The following is a 20,607-nucleotide window of genomic DNA, read 5'->3' as shown; positions in this document are numbered from 1 at the left end:
CACCCGCACAGTTATGGGTGTCTGCGCCCTTGGCCAAAGCAGCAGTTCCCCGGGTTTACCCGATCAGCTAATTCACCTGCGTACAAAGGGAGCTGGGAGGGAGTTTGGGGGGTTTTAGCGGAGCTGGCGGGGGCTGCTCAGGTGGCAGCATCTTACCGAGGTGAGACAGGTATAAAAATACAGCCCAGGACTCCCAGCAGCTCCTCAGCTAAAGATGCTAAATCCTGCCCAAGCAGCTCTGATCCCGCTCAGGATGAATGGAGCCATTTTAAGCAACAGTTTAAATTAAGATATCTTGGCTAGCTGAGCCCACGTCAACGTGCAGGTTGTCACAGCGTCGGTGCCCAAAGGCCACCTCAGACCCGCAGCAGAAATCTCTTTCTGGCTGCAAAGGGTAGGGATGATTTTCCGCTGTCTCTTGCCAAATTTTCTGTCCTGCTTGGAGCCACGATGCTGCGCAGCCGAAGAGGGACCCGCGGGGAAGGTCTGAGCAGCCCCAGGTAAGCTCAGGGTATGGCAAGCAGAGCATCCCCCATCCCCAGAGCCTGGTTTTGGGATGTCTAAGAGGGGTGGGAGAGTTTAATGGAATTGTGAAGGCGTTCTTCCTTTGGCAGTAGCAATCAATTAATGGTCGGCTTCTAACCTAGCAGAATGGTTTCATTTCTGCTGCCAGGCTGCAGCCAGTCCGTCCCTGCCCCGCAGCCCCTGTGCCAGGGCAGAGGGCTCTCCCATGTCACACGGTTTAAGGGGCTCCTCGGGGAGCTCCGGCCTCTGCTCTCCTGCTGCTTGGTCGTAAGGAGCCGGATTTAACCCTTCTCTCTGCACGCTGCCGTGGTTCTGCCACTGGGAAAGGTCTTTGCTGCTGCTTTGATGTGCAGCAGTTCAGCGGGGAAGGCTCGTAGCCCAGTGCCCCGACCGGCATCCCTGCCGCCCCGGAGACATCGCCCAACCTCCCCACCCGCCTGGATCCAACACCCGGACCATGGGACATTTATCCACCCTTCAAACTCCCACGACGTCCCCCCGTTTTCCCCACCCTGCGCTGGAGACAGTGTTGTAGGGAGCTGCCCCGCTCCTGGGGTTTCGCAGCACCCAGGCCCCCAGCACGTTTGGATGGGGCAGAGGATGGAAATGGGACCCATGGGCTGTGCCGGCAGCTGGGAACTGGCCGAGGCTTCCCGGCAGGATGAGGGATGAGGGATGCCGGAGCCCACACGGTTCCCACGCCCACTCTGTGTCTGCACAGGGGGGAGTGAACGGTCCGGAGCGTCCCCTCGTCCTCCCGGGAGAGGCTCCCAGCCCCCAGCAGGGCTCAGGGCCAAGCTGGGCTCGCTCCCCCCGGCCGGGCCGGATGACAGATGCCTGTGGTGGAAGAGAACATGCGGCAGCCCCTGCTTCCAGCCTGGATGCCTCCGACCCGGACCTGCACTACGAGGAGGAGGAGGAGGAGGAGGATGAGTCGGAGCCCTCGGACACTGGCAGCATCTTCTCCGACGACTCCGTCTACCCCTGCTACGAGCCCTCCCAGGGGGCTGGTGGTGCCGGGGACCTCAGCCTCTACCAGTGCTGCGCCAGGAACGATGCCAAGCTGGTGCAGGAGAGGCTGGAGCTCGGGGTGACCCGGAGTGAGGCCACGGAGCTGGACACCAACGGGAGGGTGAGCATCTGGGTGGGCACCCCGCAGAGCAGAAAGAGGATTTCCTGGGAATAGGCAGGTCCTGAGGGGGGGTGGTTGCTAAAGCAGGTGGACGAGGAGGGAGAGTCCTGGCTTTGACAAGGGATGGGTCTCCTGGGGTTGATCCAATCCTTGGAGCAGAACCTTGTCTGTCCTCCCACCCCGAGCCTGAGTGGTTTGGGGCAGGGGGGCAGAGTGGGGGGCCATGGGGAGGCCTGCGGCGGGGAGGATGGTGCGGTGCCGGCTCCGGCGCTGAGTGCTGCCCCCTCTCCAGAACGCGCTGATGGTCGCCTGCTACAAGGGCTTCATGGACATCGTGCCCCTGCTGCAGAAGTGCCCCTACATAAACGTTAACCAGCAGGACAAGGATGGGAACACGGCCCTCATGATGGCAGCCCAGGCAGGTGAGACCACGCTCAGCCTCGGCACAGGGCAGCCCCCGCGAGACCCCTCAAGAAGTGATGTGACCCCCTGTGCTTCCCGTCCAAAACCCTTAAAATCGTAGGACAGTTTGGGTTGGAGGAGACCTTAAAGCCCACCCAGTGGCACCCCCTGCCCTGGGCAGGGACACCTCCCCCAGCCCAGGTTGCTCCAAGCCCCGTCCAACGTGGCCTTGAACCCCTCCAGGGATGGGGCAGCCACAGCTTCTCTGGGCAACCTGGGCCAGGGGCTCACCCCTCTCGCAGCCAAGAATTTCTTCCCCAGATCTCACCGAAATCTCCCTCTTGCAGTGTAAAACCCTTCCCCCTCGTCCCACGGCTCCCCTCCCTGCTCCAGAGTCCCTCCCCAGCTTTCCTGGAGCCCCTTGAGGGACTGGCAGGGGCTGGAAGGTCTCCGCGGAGCCTTCTCTTCTCCAGGCTGAACCCCCCCAGCTCTCTCAGCCTGTCCCCACAGCAGAGGGGCTCCTGTGCGCCATCGGGAAAGCCGAGGGTCCCGAGGGATGTGACCCTCCCCCTCTAGGTTTACGGTTCACCTTAGCACGGTTTTGAAAACAGTGTAGGTGATGCCAAAACAGAGATTCCTACAGCAATGCTGTCTTGCAACGCATCTCACCCGAGCAGCCGCACGGGGCTGAGCCGGAGCCGCCCCACGTGCTCTGGAAAAGCCCCGTGAGCTGCAGCGATTCACCTGCACACAAAGTCCAAGCTGGCATATGCCATGAGTAGGGACCAAATCTCCGGTCACGGTGGTTTTTCTTGCTTCGACAGAAGAGTCCGACTCCTGCTGCCCTGATTAACTGCGGGGGGAAGGATGGTTTCAAAGTGGGGATCACCTTTTATTCCCACTTTATCCTTGCTGGAATTGATGATTTTTATTTCATTTTTGGACTCTTTCCTGCGTTCTCTGCTGAAGCAGCTGGTGCGCCAGTGCTGTTCCCTGCACAGCCACACACAAAACAAAATAAACCCAAACCCTTTCCATCCTGAGCCCTCCACGTTTCTGCGTTTCTGTCCTCACGAGGTGCAGTTGCGAAATACTTTTTCTCCAACCAGCAGTTATCGCTCGTTAACTGTTGGAACTCTAACGCAGCTTCTCTTGGCTGTTAAGGACACATCACCATCGTCAACTACCTCCTCAACTACTACCCCGGGCTCGAGGTGGACAAGCGGGACCCCCGGGGCCTGACGGCGCTGATGAAGGCTGCGGTGCAGGGGCGGCAGGACTGCGTGGCTGCCCTGCTCCTGGCCGGTGAGCATCTCCCCAGGGACTCCCCGGGGTTTTTTGGGAAGGGGTGGCATTGCTGCTCACCCTGCGCTTGCACCATGCGCTCTGGGCGGGGGACGGGGTGGGACGCCGCGGTGATGCTCGCTGCCTCCCGGTGTCTCCAGGAGCAGACCTGCAAGCGGTGGATCCCGTCAAGGGGAAGACGGCCAGGGAGTGGGCAGCCTTCACCGGCCGCTTCGAGACGACCATGCGGATCCGGAGCCTCCTGCGGCGCCCACGGGCAGAGCAGTTCGGCACCCAGTACCAGCCTGAGTGGCCGGCCCTGGCAGAGCTGGTGGCCAAGGCCCTGGGCCCTAAAACCAGGGGAAAGAGGCTGTCAGAGAAGATCCAATCCATATTCACCTTCAACTTCCCCCACGACCCTGAGGAGGACGGCGTGATGGACCACATGGTGAGGATGACCACCTCCCTCGCCAGCCCCTTCATGGCCACTGCTTGCCAAACCATCTGCCCCGACAGCCCCCCCGAGGTGGGCAAGCGCAGGCTGTCGGTGCCAGAGATCCTCGGGCAGCATGTGCCGGATCCAGACGTTGAGCCAGAAGGCGCCTCGTGCCCCAGCACTGCTGCCTCCTCCTGCAATGGCCAAGCCATGTCGGAGATCAGGCTCCTGCCGCCGCGCCGGCCGGCTGGCGGCCTCCTGGGCTTCCTGCCCCTGCGGCTGCAGCGCGGGTGTTCCCGCATCTTCCCCGGAGAGCCCGTCCCCAAAATCAAAGTGAGCAAAGACTCCTGCCCACCCGCCCGCTGCAGGGAGCGGAGGCAGCGCGGGGGGGACAAGAACCTGCTGCAGCCACCCAAGTGGAGGTACAAGGAGCGGAAGGAGGAGAAGAAAGCAGCCAAGGAGGCGAAGACCGAGGAGAAAAAGAAGAAAAGGGGGAAGAGCTGCTGAGGCAGGAGGTGTCGGGGTGGGGGGAGCTCCCAGCCATCCCCTGGGACTTGCTCGCTTTTGGCACAGGGGTGGTTTCCTTCACCAGCGGGATGGGGATGCCCAAGGGAGGAGGATGCTGGGGACGTATCCAGCTGAGATGCCCCAGCCCCTGTGGTCCTGCGTCCCCGACCCCCTGCTTGGCCCCTCGTCCTCTCCTGCCTCGAGGACCCGGCTCTGGCTGTGCTGGGCTCTGATGGGCCGAGACCCTGACCTGGGTCGGGCTCTGGGTCTGCCAGGGAGCAGGTCTGCAGCAGAAGTGTCTCTTTTCTCTTCTTTTTTCCTCTCTCTTTTTTTTTTTTTTTTTTTTTTGCCTCTTTGATCTTCCTGAGATCTTGGTCTCGCAGCACGTGGTGGAACGCGGCCATGCAAATTGAAATGGAAGTGGTTGCCATGTTAACAGGATTGATTTAATGAATAAAGCTCAGGGCTGCTTGTTGGGCTGGCAGGAACGTTTCCCCCTTGCTGCCAGTGTCCCCTGTCCACCCCGTCACCCCCTCGGTGACATTAACTTCCCGCTCCTCTGTGTTCCTGAGTTGCGGGTGGACAAAGCAAGGCTCAGCGCAGGGAAGCATCTCCACGCTGGAACCCAAACCTGGGGTGCTCATGGGCTCCCTCCCCAGCTGCTTCCCAGAGAGGAGGCAGCTTTTGTGTTCCAACCTTACCCAGGATGCGACCCAGAAGTCCCTGTTCCCAGGAAAACCACCTTCCAGGAGCTCCAGCCTGTGCCCACGTGGAGCCACGGGACCCCTCGCCTGCACCCACAGGGACCCCCACGGCTGCGGGTTTGTCGGGTGCCGGCACACCCTGGATGTGCTGCAGCAGCAGCCGGCTCGTGCTCCCAGTATTTCCAGCTCCTCTTAAATCTGGCTCCATCCTGGGGCGTGGGATGGTGAACCTGGGGTGCCGGCTGCCCTGAGACGCTGCGGTGGCTCCTGCAACACCCAAGCACCCCGGGTTTGACCCCCAAGGGAGCGAGAGCTGCTTGAAGCACTAGTTATCCAGGTAATAAATAACCAGCCCAGGTTATATATATCTATAAAAATGACCCTTGGCCAGTCAGGCAGCCCAGGACGGAGCCCCCGCCCTTCACTGTCCCCTTCTTTAGGGGGACAAAACCCCCCACTCCCCACTTTTAGGCTGAGGCTCTGCCTTTCGTGGGGCACTGGGGGAAGGACGCTGGTCGGGAAGGAGCTGCGACCTCCCCGTCTGTTCCCCTCCAGCCTTTGGCTTGCGTCGGGCTCCCCAGCACGTGGCCGCCCTCCTTCGCCAGCTCCGGCAGCAGCTCGCAGATGAGCCGGGGGCGGACAGCACATGGAGCAGCCTTCGCACGCGCCGCGCCAGCCCGGCGCCTGCCGCGCAGAGGGAAGGGAGAGCTGGGCCCCCGCCTGCCCCTCATCACCCTCCATCTCTGCCTGGACGGCTCGGTGGAGCCCCCAGGGAGGGCTGGGGACACCCACGGGGAGGGTCCGGCCGTGGTCTGGGGGTACTGGTGCCTTTCCATGGGCTGAAGTCACAGCGCGCGGCAACGAGCACCCAGACAACAGAAAGTCGCACTTCGGCTTCAAGGGGGTGGTGTGAGGTTGGGCCATGGCAAGCGCGGGATGGTGAGTCGCGGCACTGCTGATGGTCAGCCTGGTGCCCTGCCTGCGGCTGAGAGAGCCTGGGGTGGGCTCGGTGCGTTCGTTAATAAACCTCTACGGATTAATTTGTTTTTCCACGGCAGCAGTGCCAGAGACACAGCCCGGCCCGGGGCTCCCACCCATCCCTGCCCTTTCAGTCATAGAATCATGGACTGTGTTGGGTCGGAAGGGACCTCTAAAGGGCATCTAGTCCAACCCCCCTGCAGTCAGCAGGGACATCTTCAGCTAGATCAGGTCGCTCAGAGCCTCATCCAGCCTGGCCTTGGATGTCTCCAGGAATGGGGCCTCCACCCCCTCTCTGGGCAACCTGGGCCAGTGTCTCACCACCCTCAGTGGAAAGAATTTCCCAAAGTCTAATCTAAACCTGCCCTGCTCTAGTTTAAACCATCGCCCCTCATCCTATCGCTCCATGCCCTTCCAAACAGCCCCTCCCCAGCTTTCCTGGAGCCCCTTGAGGGACTGGAAGGGGCTGGAAGGTCTCCCCGGAGCCTTCTCTTCTCCAGGCTGAACCCCCCCAGCTCTCTCAGCCTGTCCTCACAGCAGAGGGGCTCCAGCCCTTGGAACATCTTCGTGGCCTCCTCTGGCCCCGCTCCAACAGGTCCTTGTCCTTCTTGTGCTGAGGGCTCCAGAGCTGGACACAGGACTCCAGGTGGGGTCTCCCCCGAGCAGAGCAGAGGGGCAGAATCCCCTCTCTGGATCTGCTGGCCACGGTTCTCCTGATGCAGCCCAGGATGCCATTGGCCTTCTGGGCTGCAAGGACACATTGGTGGCTCATGTCCAGCGTCTCATCCACCAGGACCCCCAAGTCCTTTTCCGCAGGGCTGCTCTCTATCACGCCATCCCCCAGCCTGTATTGATAACGGGGGTTGTCCCAACCCAAGGGTAGGACCTTGCACTTGGCCTTGTTGAACTCCATGAGGTTTGCTCGGGCCCACCTCTCCAGCTCATCCAGGTCCCTCTGGATGACATCCCGTCCCTCTGGCACATCGACCGCGCCACTCAGCTTGGTGTCATCAGAAAACTTGCTGAGGGTGCACTTGATCCCACTGTCTGAATCATTGGTGAAGACATTGAACCGCACCAGTCCCAGTACAGATCCCTGAGGGACACCACTTGTCACCCCTCTCCACCTGGACATCGAGCCATTGACCACTGCCCTCTGGATGCGACCATCCACCCAGTTCCTTATCCACCGAACAGCCCACCCATCAAATCCGTATCTCTCCAACGTAGAGAGATGGATGTTGTGGGGGACCATGTCAAAGGCCTTGCAGATCTCCAGATAGATGATGTCCGTAGCTCTCCCCTTGTCCACTGATGCAATCACTCCGATGTAGAAAGCCACCAGGTTGGTCAGGCAGCACTTGCCCCTGGTGAAGCCATGCTGGCTGTCTCGAATCACCTCCCTGTCCTCCATGTGCCTTAGCACAGCTTCTAGGAGGGTCTGCTCCACGACCTTCCCAGGCACAGAGGTGAGGCTGACAGGGCGGTAGTTCCCAGGGTCCTCCTTTCTACCCTTATTGAAAATGGGTGCGATGTTTCCCTATTTCCCATCGCCAGGGGCTTCACCTGACTGCCACGACTTTTCAAATATTGTGGAGAGAGGCTTGGCAACTACATCAGCCAGTTCTCTCAGTCGCCTGGGATTAGGACGTGGCAACTTTTAGAAGTTTTTCAGCAAGTGGTTATTCCGCCGGTGATGATCGTTGTTAAAATATGGACCTGTCCTATTTGGAAGATGAAAATCCAGGGACTGAAGCAGCCGGCACCAGCCCTCGTTGGAGAGGCGGCGTGCTCGGCTGCCCGGGGACACTCTTGCCAGTGGCCATAAAGGTGGGGTGCCGGTGCCCACCGTGTGCCTTTGCCTGTGGAAGGCAGCTGGGACACAGGAGCCATCCAGGAATAACCTCGGGAGGGGCCGATCGCCGGTCAGATCACTGGGACCCACATGCCGGAGCAAAGATGGTCATGGCGATAAGGCATCTGCAGGCACCGGCTTCCTCCCGGGCGGCTCCTATCTGATGGAAACTGCCCGTTTCCCCTGCGCCGGCTCCGCAAACCTCCCGGCCCCGGCACGGGCAAGGTCACACATGAAGGTCCCTCATGTTTTATCCTGGTTTTGTGCTTTTGTTTGTTTAAACTTCCTAGATCATGGGCGATAGCTGGGGAGAGGCGGCCAGCAAGACCTCAAAGCTCCGCAGCCGGCCCCCGCTCCCCCAGCACGGGGTGGCGGCGGGGGCCGATTGGGTTCATGGTGCAACTGTGGCTGGTGATGCAACGGGAAACAGAGAGGTAAATCAGGCCCTGTAACTTCGTTAGGAAAGAGGCAGCGATGTCAGCCCACACGCTGCCGGCTGCCTGCTCCGGCTGCATCCCCCTGCCCACTGGAGGTGGTCATCGTGCCAGGGCGGCAGCCGGGAGAAAGGCAGGGATGGGGCTTGGGAAGGCGCTGGAGGGTGAGGAGGGGAGCGGGAGGAGCTCGAAGCTGCCGAGAGCAGGGTGGCTGAAAGAAAACGAACCCGAAGCCGCAAAAGGGGAAGCGGCACTTCCTCTGCCCGCAGCCCCAGCGGCACCATGTGTCCTGGGGGAGCGGGAAGTGCCCAGACTCCCCCCGTGGGAGCGGCCCCGCCACCCGTGTCCCAGCGCCCGCTGCTGCAGCATCCCAAGGGCCGTGGTGGGGGTCAGCAGGGACGTGATGGCAGGAGGCACTGAGCAAACCCCCTTGGCCCACCCCAGCCCTGCTCCATGCCCGCAGCTGGGGCGAGCATCCCTGATGGGGTGACGATGCGGCGGCACCCCCCAATGCCGTGTTACACCCTGGGGGACACCCAGCCCCTGCCCTCCAGCCTGAAAGTCCCGCTGGGAAGTTGTGGCCAACACCAAATAACCGGGGAGCCCCTTGGCCCTGCCGTGGTGCTCCCATCCCTGTGAGGGCGGGATGCTAGAGCGGGAGGGATGGCCAAGCATGTCAAGGTCATTCCCGCAACGTCAAGGTCATTCCCACAGCATCTCTCCAGACCATTCCCACCCCCAGGACCATCAAAGCAACTGGCCGCCTCTCTGCCAAAGGCCTTTAGATGCTCGGGGAAGGAGACATGATGCACGTCCCCCCACCGAGGGCTTGGGTTTGCCTTGAAAGCCATGAAAGTGGGGAGGGAAAGCGTCCGGTGAAGGCCAGGGGCGGGAGGAATGGGCCAAGGGAGGGCAACCAGGATGGAGCTGGGGCCCGGTGTGCGGGAGGAAGGGAGGCTGGCCGTGGATGTGTGCTCAGCAATAGGAAATGCTTTATTAGCTGGGAGTGGTGGAGAGAAGCCAGGCAGGAAGAGGCAGTAATAAGAAACATTTTTTTGACTTCTCCCACATCCAGACCACAGAACGCTTGCCAAGCGGCTGCGTTCGGACAACGGGGCCGCTCAGCCAAGCCCCTGGGTCTGGGACGGGGACGAGGACGGAGACGTTCCCCCACCGGGACGGGCGACACTGCAGCCGCGGGAGCCCCTGCGGTGCCGGGATGGGCGGTGGGAGGGGAGCAGCCCCATGAAGCTCCTTCAAGCCGGGGCGCACGGCACGGAGTGGAGCTGCCCCCGCCGAGCCTGGGACAGGAGAGCCTTGCTGGGGCCGGGCAGTGCCGCGGGCGCCCGCAGGACGCGGATGCTGTAGGTGAGTGGGGAAGCGCCGGGTGCTGGCAGGGTCTGAGGCTGCCCCGAGCTCAGCGCCTCCCTCCCGATTTAACCTAGCGCAGCCGAAATCAGGATTTGGCCCCGTTTCCTTCGCGTTCGGTGGGACGCCGGGGTTGATGTCAGGGAGGCTGGAATTGGGGCTCTGGCAGAGCCGGGAGCTTAAGTCTGGATTTACACCAGTGCGGTAGTAGCAGGATCCATCCCCAGGTGCTTGTGAAAGAGATGAAACAATATGCGGCCGCTACCAAAACCCAGAGCTGACATGGGAAATGGAGAATTTGGGTGTATTTTGGAAAGGCGTGAGTAAAATGAGTGAAAGTTGACGGCTCCACTGGCCAGGGGCTGGAGCAAGGGTGGTGGGGCACCGATGGCAGCGACGCCACTGGACACGCCACCTCGAAGTAGCCCTTCTGCAAAGCCGAACGCCGGGTCCCTCGGAGGAGGAGTGGGTGAGGGAGAGACAAACGGCTGCTGCAGGGGCTCCGTTTTCAGAACAAAGTGCCTAAAGCGAAGCTGGTGCCATGGGGGCTCTGTCCCACCGGCGGCGTTCAAGCCCTGGGCAGGGTTGGGGCAGGATCGCTCCCCTCGTCCCGGCTCTGCACGAGGAGCTGTGTGCGACCCCGGCCCCACTTTCCTGCCTCGCCAAGAGATGAAGGCGGGTGCGAGCCAGGTTTGCTGCTCTTGTTGCGTCCCTCGTTTACGGCACAGTGATGCCCATGGGTGTGAGAGGGGCCGGGGCAGCGCAGCCCACCCGAGCTGAGCGTTGCATGCGTCCCTCCTGCGCCAGCTGCACCGGAGGGTCCAGGGGATGCAAACGGCTTTGCTACGTGCGTGGTGACCCTGCAGTATGGGCAGCAGGGAGGAAAACCTCCGTCCCTTGCCTGAAACCAAGCTGAAGCCTTGGGAGTCCGTGGCAGAGCCTTTGCCCACTCGGATGCGGTGTCCATCCAGCCCCTCGCATCGCAGCCAGTGCTGTCGGTGTTTGGCACATGCCCTGCGTCCCCCCAGCCAGCGCCGGCACTGCCCGGCCGGGTGGCACAAGGGTCTCCACCATGTCCGGCTGCCTTCAAAAAGGCGACACAGGGGAACTGAGTCACGAGCCATGTCCTGCGGCCAACCCCCCCCCGGGAGCAGCAGAAACTGCAGGGGAGGGCAGAAGCGCCAGGCTTGCAAAGCTCCGCCGAGCCACCCCAGTAAGAGCAAGGGATCCTCCAGCCATCTTCATGTCCCTGAGGACTGTGCCCAGCCCAGCCATCCCCTCCCCGGGCTCCTGCCGCCTCCTGCTCCGTCTCCCCTCAACAGCCCCTTTGCTTTTCTCTCCACGGGGGCACAGGGAAATTCCCCTTCCCCAGGGCTGGCTCTTGCTCCGGACCCCCCCCAGCCGGCACCGCGGCACGGCTGCCTGTTGCTCCCAGATGCTTTGCCAGCGCCCATGCTCCGCCTGAGAGGTTTAAATTGGGGGTTTTTTTCTTCCCTTTCCTGACGCTGCTGCAAATCCCAAAGGATGGAAAGATGCAACACGGCAACGTGACTCACCCTCAGCCCCCAGGCGGGCTGGGGAAGGTGCTCTGGAGGGTGCGTGCACTGCAGCTCCGGTGCGAGAGAGACAGGAGGGAGGTTGGGGACAGGGATGGGGACACAAGGGCTGGTTTGACCCATTGACAGAAGCACCTGGGAAATTTCTCCTACAGGACGCCGGGGACAGCTCTGGGTTAAGGTTTGCTCTCGGTTAGCACGGAAAATCTGTGCGGGGCTGTCGCACGTACAGCAAAGCTTGGGGGGAGGCCTCGACTGCTTTGTGTTTCATGGCAAACATCCCCCAGCCGACTGAATGGCTCGGGATTCTTTGGAAGTGCCCCCGAGGAGGGAATTCACCACCCGGGAGTCTCAGCTTCCCTTTAAAAAGATGCGTTTCGTAGTTCTCAGGGCTGCAAGGAGAAGCGCTGTGCCTGGGAGCATCCTGGAGGCTCAGGGAGCAGAACCCCGACTCCGGGGAAGTTTATTTTTTAAAATTAAGCTGATCCCAGGCCAGCCAAGGGACCAGCTGCCGCTTCACCGGAGATCAGCCCGGCCATCGGTCCTGGCACAGGGCACGCAGGACCAGACCCCGCTCCTGCCCTCCGGCCCCGGGACCCGGTCGCCGTTTCCTCCCCACGAGCAACAACCAAGAGAGCTATTTTGGGGAGGAAAAGCCCATTTTACGCCACAGCCAGAGCCTGCCTGGGTCAGCCACGTCCGTGCATGCTCTCGAGGGCCGGGCTTGCGTGACTTCGCTTCCCCATCAAGGCCAGAATCTAAACAATCTTGATTCCTGTCCCGGCGGCCCTGGGCAGGGCTCCTTCAATTGCAGGAAACGGAGACTTTGGCGTGTTTATGTCGGGAACCGCGAAGAATGAGCCGAGGAGGGGCTGGGGAGCCCCGGCTGCCGCCGGCCGAGCTCTCAGCCATGTGAAAGGGGCAGCGATGCCGGCGGGGCGAGGGGTGGAGGGCAGCACCGGCTCCGCCGTGTTTGCCTTGGCAGAAATGGTTCTTTTAGAAGGAAAAAAAAAAAAAAACAACAGAGAAAAAACGACAAAACTTCCCACAAAGGCACAGCAGGGGAATTTTTGGCTGCCTCTGCTTGCATCGTCGATAAGGTCCATAGAAAAGCCCCCCCAAGGGCCGAGCCCCGGACCGTGGCTCTGGTGCCGGCGGGGGGTGCGCTGTGACAGGGGGCTTTGAGCTCTGTCCCATGGCACGAGTCTTGCCAAAGCTGTCATGTCTGGCAGTGCCATGGCATCACCCTGCTCGCCGTTGCTGCCGAACCCATGGGGTTGGCTTGCTGGCTGTGGTTACGCAGCGTGGGAGCCACAGGAATGGTGGGAAATGCCGGAACACGGATGGCTGGGATAAAGGAAGGAGGTTGGGGCGGCATGGACGTAGTGAGGTCCCCATTAACGGTGCGCTCCCGAGCACTGCGGGGCCGTGCACGGTGTCTCCGTGCCATGGTCGGGAGGTCCCCTGAGCCCGGGAGGTCCCCTGAGCTCGGGAGGTCCCGGGGTTCTGCTCTCAGGAAGGGCTGTACCCGGGACGTCCGGGGCCGAACTCCGCTTGGAAGCAACACATCCTACCATCGCCCTCGCCCTCCCCGCCGGCCCCCCGCTTCTTTCCCAAAACCCCTGTGGCCACCCCCAGCCCGGCAATGAGCCCCTCGGGGGGCCGTGGGGGGCCGTGGGGAGGTGCAGGGTGCAGTGGTGGGCTGTCTCTCACCCCTCTGCTCCCCCAGGACGATGCCGTGCGGAGCCCCCGGCCGGGCAGTGCTGGCGCTGATGACCCTCTCCCTCGGCTTCGCAGCCGGTGAGTACCAAGGGGACGTGGTGAGGGCGGGCAGGACTGGGCGCTCTCGGCCGCGCGCGGGGGGTTAAAATAAACCCTCGGCTCTCGGGGAACGTCATCGCTTGCTCTGCTGGAAATAAACCACTGCGGAGGGCAGCTCATTCAAGCTTGCCCAGAGCGAGCGCCGAGGGCGGCAGGGCCCCCCAGGGACCCGCGCTGTCCCCAGCGAGGGGCTTCTCCCCTTTGGGACAGCGACCTGCCTCCAGGAGAGGACCTCAGCTTAACTGATTACGGTTCATCAAGTGCTTTGACATCACCAGAGGGGAGTCGGGGAAAAAGCTTGCCCGCACGTGCTTGAGAACGTGTTTTCTCCCCGGGGCGCTGGTGCTGCTGGTGGGGAGCAGGGACGAGCTGGTCGAGACCCCCAGGGGGGCACCGGGGTGAGCTGGGGACAGATCCAGGCTGGGCGCCTGTGCAGGGAGAACCGACGCAGCGTGGCCGTGCCGGGGAGGAAGAGCAGAGCTCGTGGGGAGGATGAGTCCCCACCTGGTCCCCATCCTGCCCATGGGACCACCAACCCCCAGGGTTTACCAACCTGGTCCCACCACCACCCCATGGCCCTGGGCAGCCTTTGGGACAGGGCGGGGACAGGGGCAGGAGGGGGCCCTGGCCACAGCCGTCTGTCCCCTCACTGCCGTCCTTCCGTTCCCTCGCCACCGTCTGACTGCCTGCCCTCACGCTGAACTCGCCAGTTCCAGGAGGGATATTTTCTCTACGAAAGGGCAGAGCTAAATTGGGAGGTCGGGAGTGTGGCCGCCCTCTCTGCTGCTGCGGCACCACAGCGCGGGGAAGCGCCTTCAGGCGGCCGGGGAAAGCTCCAGGGAAGACCCTGGGTTCGGCACCTGGGTGCCAAAACGCAGTGTTCCCACGGCACCCGCTGGGGTGGCACTGGCTGTGTTTGGGGCTTTTCATCCCAACCTGGCTCCCGGGACCCGGCTCCCGCAGGCAGCCCCGAAGCGGGGTGCTCCCGCGTCCCCTGGGACCCCGCGGGCGGGATGTGACCCTGTGTGCTGCGAACCAGTGCGTCCCAGTTAATCCCAGGTGGTGGGGCTGGATGCACAGCCTCTCTTCTGCCTTCCCGGGGGCACAGGGACAGGCGACCCCCAGCTTCGGGGCTGGCTTTGGGGTCCCAGCTGGGAGCAAGTGATTTTCCGGGAGGTCTCAGGGCAGGCTCCCCCGTGCTGAGCACCCGCAGCCGCCTTCCCCAGCCGGTCCCGCGCTGCCTGCTCTGGAAATGTGGTTCAAGAGTCTTTAGGACAGATGTCACTGTCCCCAAAGCCACCAGGGTGCCCTGGGATGGGTGGCAGGGCGGTCCCATGGCACAACGCGTCCCCTCCTCATGCCCGCAGATGAGCTGCTGTGCGCCTGCGACGTGCCGCACTGCAGCCTGCCCACCTGCACGGGCAAGGTGTGCTTCGTCAGCAAGAGGAAGGAGGAGGGGACCATCACCCAGCACAGGGGCTGCTTCTCCCAGAACATCCTGGAGAACTGCAACACGCCCGTGACAGAGCAGTACGGCATGACATGCTGCAACTTCAGCATGTGCAACGCTGAGCTGGAGATCTTCCTGCAAGGTACGGGGGGCACGGCCGCCTTCGAGGAGCTGAGTGGGGAGAGGGGCAGAGCTGCCCACAGGGCTGGGATGTGGTTGGGTCTCCAGATCATCCCCCTCCTCGCTCAGGACCTCGAGGGTCCCCCTATCCCAGGTGGGACAAGGCCCACGAGATGACCTCAGTTGTCCCTTCTTGGGGCTGTGCCTGCAGAGCCGCCATCCATGGGGCTGACCCCAACGATAAGCCACCCTCCCCAGGTCCAAGCCCAAACACCAAGACCTCCACCCTCCCCAGTTCCAACCTTCATACTCCCATCCATCGTTTTCCCCCGCAGGAGAAGAGGCCCTGGGAAAGGCACCTTCCCTGCCCAGCCTCCTCCTGATGATCTTCGTCCCGCTGCTCACCCTCCTCATCCTCACGGTGCTCACGGCGCTCTTCTGCTGGAAGGTGGCCCAGCACCGCCACAAGAAAAGTGACTTTGGAGACACGGACCTCATGCTGAAGGCATCCATGGTGGGAGACAGCACTTTGGAGGTGGGTGAGCTCTAGGGGGGACCCTGAATGCCCCCGAGGCATGGGAGGGAGGGATGTGCCAGGTGTGGGGCGTCCATAGGGCTGACCCCGCTGCCACCCCGGCTGTGCAGGACTTGCTGAATGACGACTGCACCACAGGCAGCGGCTCGGGGCTGCCCTTCCTCGTCCAGCGAACGGTGGCTCGGCAGATCACCCTCGTGGAGTGCGTGGGTAAGGAGAGCGGCCGGGCATGGGGGGAGGCTGCCCCAGCCCTCCCAACTGGCACCTGGGTACATGCCGGACCCCTTCCCCGCAGCAGCTGGTGATGGCACCGCCACACCAGACCCGGGAGGGGGCATGGACATGATCGCATTAGCCAAAACCCTGTAGAGAGCCCAAGTTCTCCCCTTGTCCTGCTGGTGGGGGGACAGGGAGTGGCTGGGTGCATGGGCGGCAGTTAGCCGAGGTCAACGGACCCTGCGCCGCTCCATTGCTCTTCCACACCGGGAGCTCCACACTGGGCACCCCACGTTCATCACCCTGGGTGTGGGGAGGGGGCTGGGGGCCAGAGGGGCCTCATGATGCGGTGCCGTGGCTGCGACAGGCAAAGGACGCTACGGCGAAGTGTGGCGAGGCGTGTGGCATGGGGAGAGCGTGGCCGTGAAGATCTTCTCCTCCCGGGACGAGCAGTCGTGGTTCCGCGAGACCGAGATCTACAACACCGTCCTCCTCCGGCATGACAACATCCTGGGTGAGTGGGGGGACAGGGGAGCCAGGGGGCGGCTGAGTGGCGGCTCCATGGTCCTGGCTCTTCTCCCCATCCAGGCTTCATCGCCTCCGACATGACGTCAAGGAACTCCAGCACCCAGCTCTGGCTCATCACCCACTACCACGAGAACGGCTCGCTCTACGACTACCTGCAGAGGACGGCCCTGGACGTGGAGACCTGCCTGGGGTTGGCCTCCTCCATCATCTGTGGCCTTGTCCACCTCCACGTAGAGATCTTTGGCACCCAGGGCAAGCCCGCCATCGCCCACCGCGACCTGAAGAGCAGGAACATCTTGGTGAAAAGCAACCATCAGTGCTGTATCGCGGACCTGGGTGAGATGGGGTCAAACGTAGAGCCCCACAGATGTGATACTCCAGGAATGTGTCACTCCAGGAATGTGACACCCCCGGGATGTGGTGCCTCAGGGATGTGGTACTACAGGGATGCAGTGCCCCAGGGCTGTGGTGCCCCGGGGCTGTGGTACCCCAGGGATGTGGTGGCACAGGGCTGTGGTGGCACAGGGATGAAGCATCCTGGAGATGCAGCACCCCGGGGATGCAGCACCCCGGGGATGCAGCATCCCATGGATGTTGTGCCCCAGGGATGTGGTGCCCCAGGGATGTGGTACTCCGGGGATGCAGCACCCCAGGGATGTGGTGACACAGGGACGTGGTACTCCAGGGATGCGGTACCCCAGGGATGCAGCACCCCAGGGATGTGGTGACACAGGGACGTGGTACCCCAGGGATGTGGTACCCCAGGGATGCAGCACCCCAGGGATGTGGTGGCACAGGGATCAGGGCTGTGGTGCTCCAGAGCTGTGGTACCCCAGGGATGCAGTGCCCCAGGGATGCATCATCCTGGGGGCCCAGCACCGGCGCGGCGCTGACCGGGGCCGGCACCCCTGCAGGGCTGGCCGTCATGCACTCCCAGGGCAGTGACTACTTGGACATCGGCAACAACCCCCGGGTGGGCACCAAGCGCTACATGGCCCCGGAGGTGCTCAGTGAGCAGATCCGCACCAACTGCTTCGAGTCCTACAAGAAGACGGACATCTGGGCGTACGGGCTGGTGCTCTGGGAGATCACCCGGCGGACGGTGGTGAACGGTGAGTGCCTCCCGGCCGGCTGCCACGCTCCCTGCTCCCAGCACGGCTCCGCTCCCGCTCCCTCCTTCTCTCCTTTTTATGGTGGTTTTTTTCTTCTTTCCCTTCGCCCAGCAGATTAGCTGTAAATTATAAACACTGTAATCTAGTGTCAGCACCCGGCTCCCTGATTAAAGGGCCCATTAGACTCAATCAGCGCTTTGTTTGTTCAGCGCTGATTAGAAAACAAGCAGCGTGGAGCACTGCCTGGAAGCCGGCCATGGCCCGGACCTCCGGCCGGCCCGGCGGTGCTTGGCTTCGGGGGGACGGGGGTGGGGACGAGGTCCCCCATGCTGCAGAGGCTCCTTCTCAGGGCTGCCCAGCCAGCACCGCTCACCGCCAGCAAAGTCCATTAGAAGCATTAATTAAATGGTGGGCGCTGGCGGGTGAGGCAGGAGGTCCCCCCGGGCGCAGTCTGGCCTGGATAATCTCATTTACCACCCCGGGGCTCCTTCAGATTAAACATTTACTCCGAATTACCAAAGCCATGTGCAGGAGATGACCTTCAGCCGGCTGGTTTTAACCCTTCCAGGCCCCCTTGTCCTCCAGGATGGGCTGAGTGGCCCCTGCGCAGTCCCGGGCCGTGGGGGACAGGGGCTCCAAGGGACCTCCAGGCTCAGGGGCCACCCACTGGGGTGCAGGGGGGGCCAGTGGGTGCTCGGGGCAACCCAAAGGGGTTAAACCCTGCGGACACACAGCCATATGGAGGCACTAAGCGGGGATTAGCTGGGCCAGCTGGCAGGCTCACCATGGGGCTGCCGGCTGGAGGTGGGGGGCCGCAAGGTGGCATCAGTGCCAGGAGCTGGTGCGGGTCCTCCAGCTGGGGCTGGGGCTGCAGTTGATGGTAGGGCTGGTGTTGGAGCTGTGGTTGGTGGTAGAGCTGGTGTTGGAGCTGTGGTTGATGGTAGGACTGGGGCTGTGGTTGATGGTAGGGCTGGGGCTGTAGTTGATAGTTGATGGTAGGGCTGGTGCTGGAGCTGTGGTTGATGGTAGGACTGGGGCTGCAGTTGATGGTAGTGCTGGTGCTGGAGCTGTGGTTGATGGTAGGACTGGGGCTGGAGCTGCAGTTGATGGTAGGGCTGGTGTTGGAGCTGTGGTTGATGGTAGGACTGGGGCCGCGGTTGATGGTGGGGCTGGTATTGGAGCTGTGGTTGATGGTAGGACTGGGGCCGCGGTTGATGGTGGGGCTGGTGCTGGAGCTGCGGTTGATGGTAGGGCTGGGGCTGCGGTTGATGGTTGATGGTAGGGCTGGGGCTGCACTTGATGGTAGGGCTGGTGTTGGAGCTGCAGTTGATGGTAGGGCTGGGGCTGGAGCTACCATCCATGCTACAGCTGGCTCTGGAGCCAGCCCCAGCCTCCCCGTGCCATCCAGCGAGGTCCCGCGGTGCAGCGGGGGCTGGAGCCGTGCACCCCATGGGCAGCATCGCTGCTGGTGGCAGTGGGGGGGGAGCAAATCACACTGGCAATTCCCGGAGCCCCCCATGTCCCCCGAGGCAGGGTGCAGGTCAGTTGTGCCAAATCCCCCCGGGGACCCCATGATGTGGAGGGTGGGGGGTGAACCCCGCACACCCCCCTGCCCTCACACCCCACTGCTCGCAGGCATCGTGGAGGAGTACCGGCCGCCCTTCTTTGATGCTGTCCCCAGCGACCCCAGCTTCGAGGACATGAAGAAGGTGGTGTGCATCGACCAGCAGACCCCTGTGATCCCCAACCGCCTCTTCTCCGACCTGGTGAGTCCCGGAGGGGACCGCCCCGCTCCCACCCCGAGCCAGACCTTTGCTCCCCATGAAATTCCTCAATTTTCCCCTCTTTTTGTGCCTCCCCCAGGTTTTGTCGGCGCTGGTGAAGATCATGAAGGAGTGCTGGTACCAGAGCCCCTCAGCCCGCCTCACCGCCCTGCGGATTAAAAAGACGCTGAAGAAGCTGAACAATTCCCTGGAAAAGCCCAAACCGGAGCAGTGAGCGCTGGGAATGCGCCGGAGCCACTCACGGGCTGCACCGGGGACAGCAGCGAAGCCAATGCCGGGATGGCTCCCAGTCACGGAGGGGGTTTTGCTCGCAGCCCCCGCCTTTCCCACCCTTTCTTGGAGCCTTTTTAATTTGCAAGAAGGGAAAAAATAGGGGGAGGGGGGGGAAAGCAAGGGAGGAATCTTCCAGCTCGGCTATAAAAATACCCCCCGGATCTGTCATCTGACGCCGGCCCGTCTCGCCTGCCTGGCGGGGATGGCAGCAGGGCCGCCTGGGGCCCACCCAAGCCCCCCGGCCAGACGCCACGGCCGATGGACGAGCAGGCACCGGAGCCGGCACCATCCCCTGCCGCAGCCCCCGAGCCCGGCCGAGCACCCACCCATCACCGGCGCCCGGCGCGGCACCCGGCAGCGGGTGCTGCCCAAACCTGCCTGCCCGGCGCGTCGGCAGCGGGGATGCCGCAGGCTCGGCGGTGGCGGCGGCAGGAATTCCCCGACGGGCCCGCAGTGCCCGGCGCGCCTCTCGCCGGAGGAGGTCTGGGTTTGGCTGGGAAAGGGGATGGTCCGAGGGCAGCATCCCCCGGGCTGGGCTGGATCCGCACCCCGGCGCATCTTGGGGCTGCTCAGGACGAGGAGCTGCCGGCACCGAGAAGGGTCTGAGCATCCCCCGTGCCACAGGGACACACCGAGACGGTGGCCGTGGTGGCCTGATCCTTCCCCAGAAGTCCCCCTTTCCAAGCCCTTTTGGGTTTTTCCAACATTTTGGTGTTTTCCAGGCCATTTTGGTGCACCCTGCGGCCAGCTCCAGCCCGCACCGCTCACCACCATCCCGAAAACCACCCCACTTTCGGGGCTGGTCAGACAGGACCGGGATGTTCAGCAGAACCAGCTTTGCGCCTTACTCCGTAATTATTTAATTATTAAGATTTAATATATTTAATAAAGTGTAAAGCTATTTTATCGCTTAACAGCTGCCAAACCTCCATGGGGCAGCGGGCGAGGTGGCAGGATGAGACCCCGGTGCTTCTGCATGGCTGAATTCATCGCTTCAACACCACGTAGCTGCCGTGTATCGCTCCAGCGTCACCAGATCCCGCAATAAACCTGGATCCAGCCCCCTGCCAACCCTCTCCCTGTGCCCGGCTGCACACGGGGGGGCTGCGGCTACCAGCCCCCCCACTTCCTGGGGTTTGCCCTGCGAGGGCGAACCCCCCGGGGAGGAAGGGGGAGCATGGCCACTGTGGGGTTTCAGCCCCAGTTGGACCTCAGCCTTTCCCAGAACATCCCCGTTTGTTCCCAGCATGTTGTTGGGTCTTGGTCCTGCCTTTGTGTCCCGCTCCCAGTTAGGGACTGGGAGAAACCGGTCGGCAAAGGGCAGCTGCTGGCAGCGGGGTGAGGGTTGCACAGGGCAGGGATCGGGGTGCCCTGCCAGGGGCTTGGGGTGCTCGACCCAGGATTTGGGGCGCTCAGCCCAGGGCTTGGGGTGGCGAGTCCAAGTTTCGGGTGCCCCGCCTGGGATTTGGGGTGCTCAGCCTGGGGTCAGGGTGCTCAATCCGAGGTTTGGGGTGCTCAGCCCAGGCTCAGGGGGCCCGGGGTGCTCAGCCCGGGGTTTGGGGGGCCCACCCTGGGACTCAGGGTGCT

General features: G+C 62.8%; 2 protein-coding genes across 2 annotated transcripts; both read left to right on the top strand.

The window, feature by feature from the left end:
- The first annotated feature begins 478 nt into the window (after positions 1-478).
- On the top strand, positions 479-4,349 carry ANKRD33 (ankyrin repeat domain 33). Its single transcript, XM_063359240.1, has 5 exons — positions 479-500; positions 1,247-1,657; positions 1,950-2,079; positions 3,224-3,364; positions 3,505-4,349. Exons 2-5 carry the CDS (start codon positions 1,352-1,354, stop codon positions 4,284-4,286), a joined length of 1,359 nt encoding a protein of 452 aa, XP_063215310.1. The 5' UTR covers positions 479-500; positions 1,247-1,351; the 3' UTR covers positions 4,287-4,349.
- A 4,944-nt stretch (positions 4,350-9,293) lies between these two features.
- Positions 9,294-19,933, top strand: ACVRL1 (activin A receptor like type 1). The gene is made up of 10 exons (XM_063359136.1): positions 9,294-9,625; positions 12,911-12,981; positions 14,370-14,594; positions 14,908-15,107; positions 15,218-15,317; positions 15,691-15,837; positions 15,912-16,187; positions 16,766-16,963; positions 18,599-18,729; positions 18,827-19,933. The coding sequence occupies exons 2-10, from the start codon at positions 12,915-12,917 to the stop codon at positions 18,959-18,961; spliced, it is 1,479 nt and encodes a 492-aa protein (XP_063215206.1). The 5' UTR covers positions 9,294-9,625; positions 12,911-12,914; the 3' UTR covers positions 18,962-19,933.
- Positions 19,934-20,607: the final 674 nt, after the last annotated feature.

This window comes from Chroicocephalus ridibundus, chromosome 24, assembly GCF_963924245.1.
Source record: "Chroicocephalus ridibundus chromosome 24, bChrRid1.1, whole genome shotgun sequence".
In the NCBI taxonomy this organism is placed as follows: Eukaryota; Metazoa; Chordata; class Aves; order Charadriiformes; family Laridae; genus Chroicocephalus; species Chroicocephalus ridibundus.
Note: the sequence above shows the minus strand (reverse complement) of the source record. Positions and strands in the feature narration are given on the sequence as shown.

Coding starts and splice junctions, on each gene's coding strand:
- ANKRD33 (XM_063359240.1), top strand. CDS start 1,352: ATGACAGATGCCTGTGGTGGAAGAGAACATGCGGCAGCCCCTGCTTCC. Junction 1,658..1,949: donor AGCTGGACACCAACGGGAGG/GTGAGCATCTGG, acceptor CCCCCTCTCCAG/AACGCGCTGATGGTCGCCTG. Junction 2,080..3,223: donor CATGATGGCAGCCCAGGCAG/GTGAGACCACGC, acceptor TTGGCTGTTAAG/GACACATCACCATCGTCAAC.
- ACVRL1 (XM_063359136.1), top strand. CDS start 12,915: ATGCCGTGCGGAGCCCCCGGCCGGGCAGTGCTGGCGCTGATGACCCTC. Junction 15,108..15,217: donor TGGGAGACAGCACTTTGGAG/GTGGGTGAGCTC, acceptor CCGGCTGTGCAG/GACTTGCTGAATGACGACTG. Junction 15,838..15,911: donor CCGGCATGACAACATCCTGG/GTGAGTGGGGGG, acceptor CTCCCCATCCAG/GCTTCATCGCCTCCGACATG.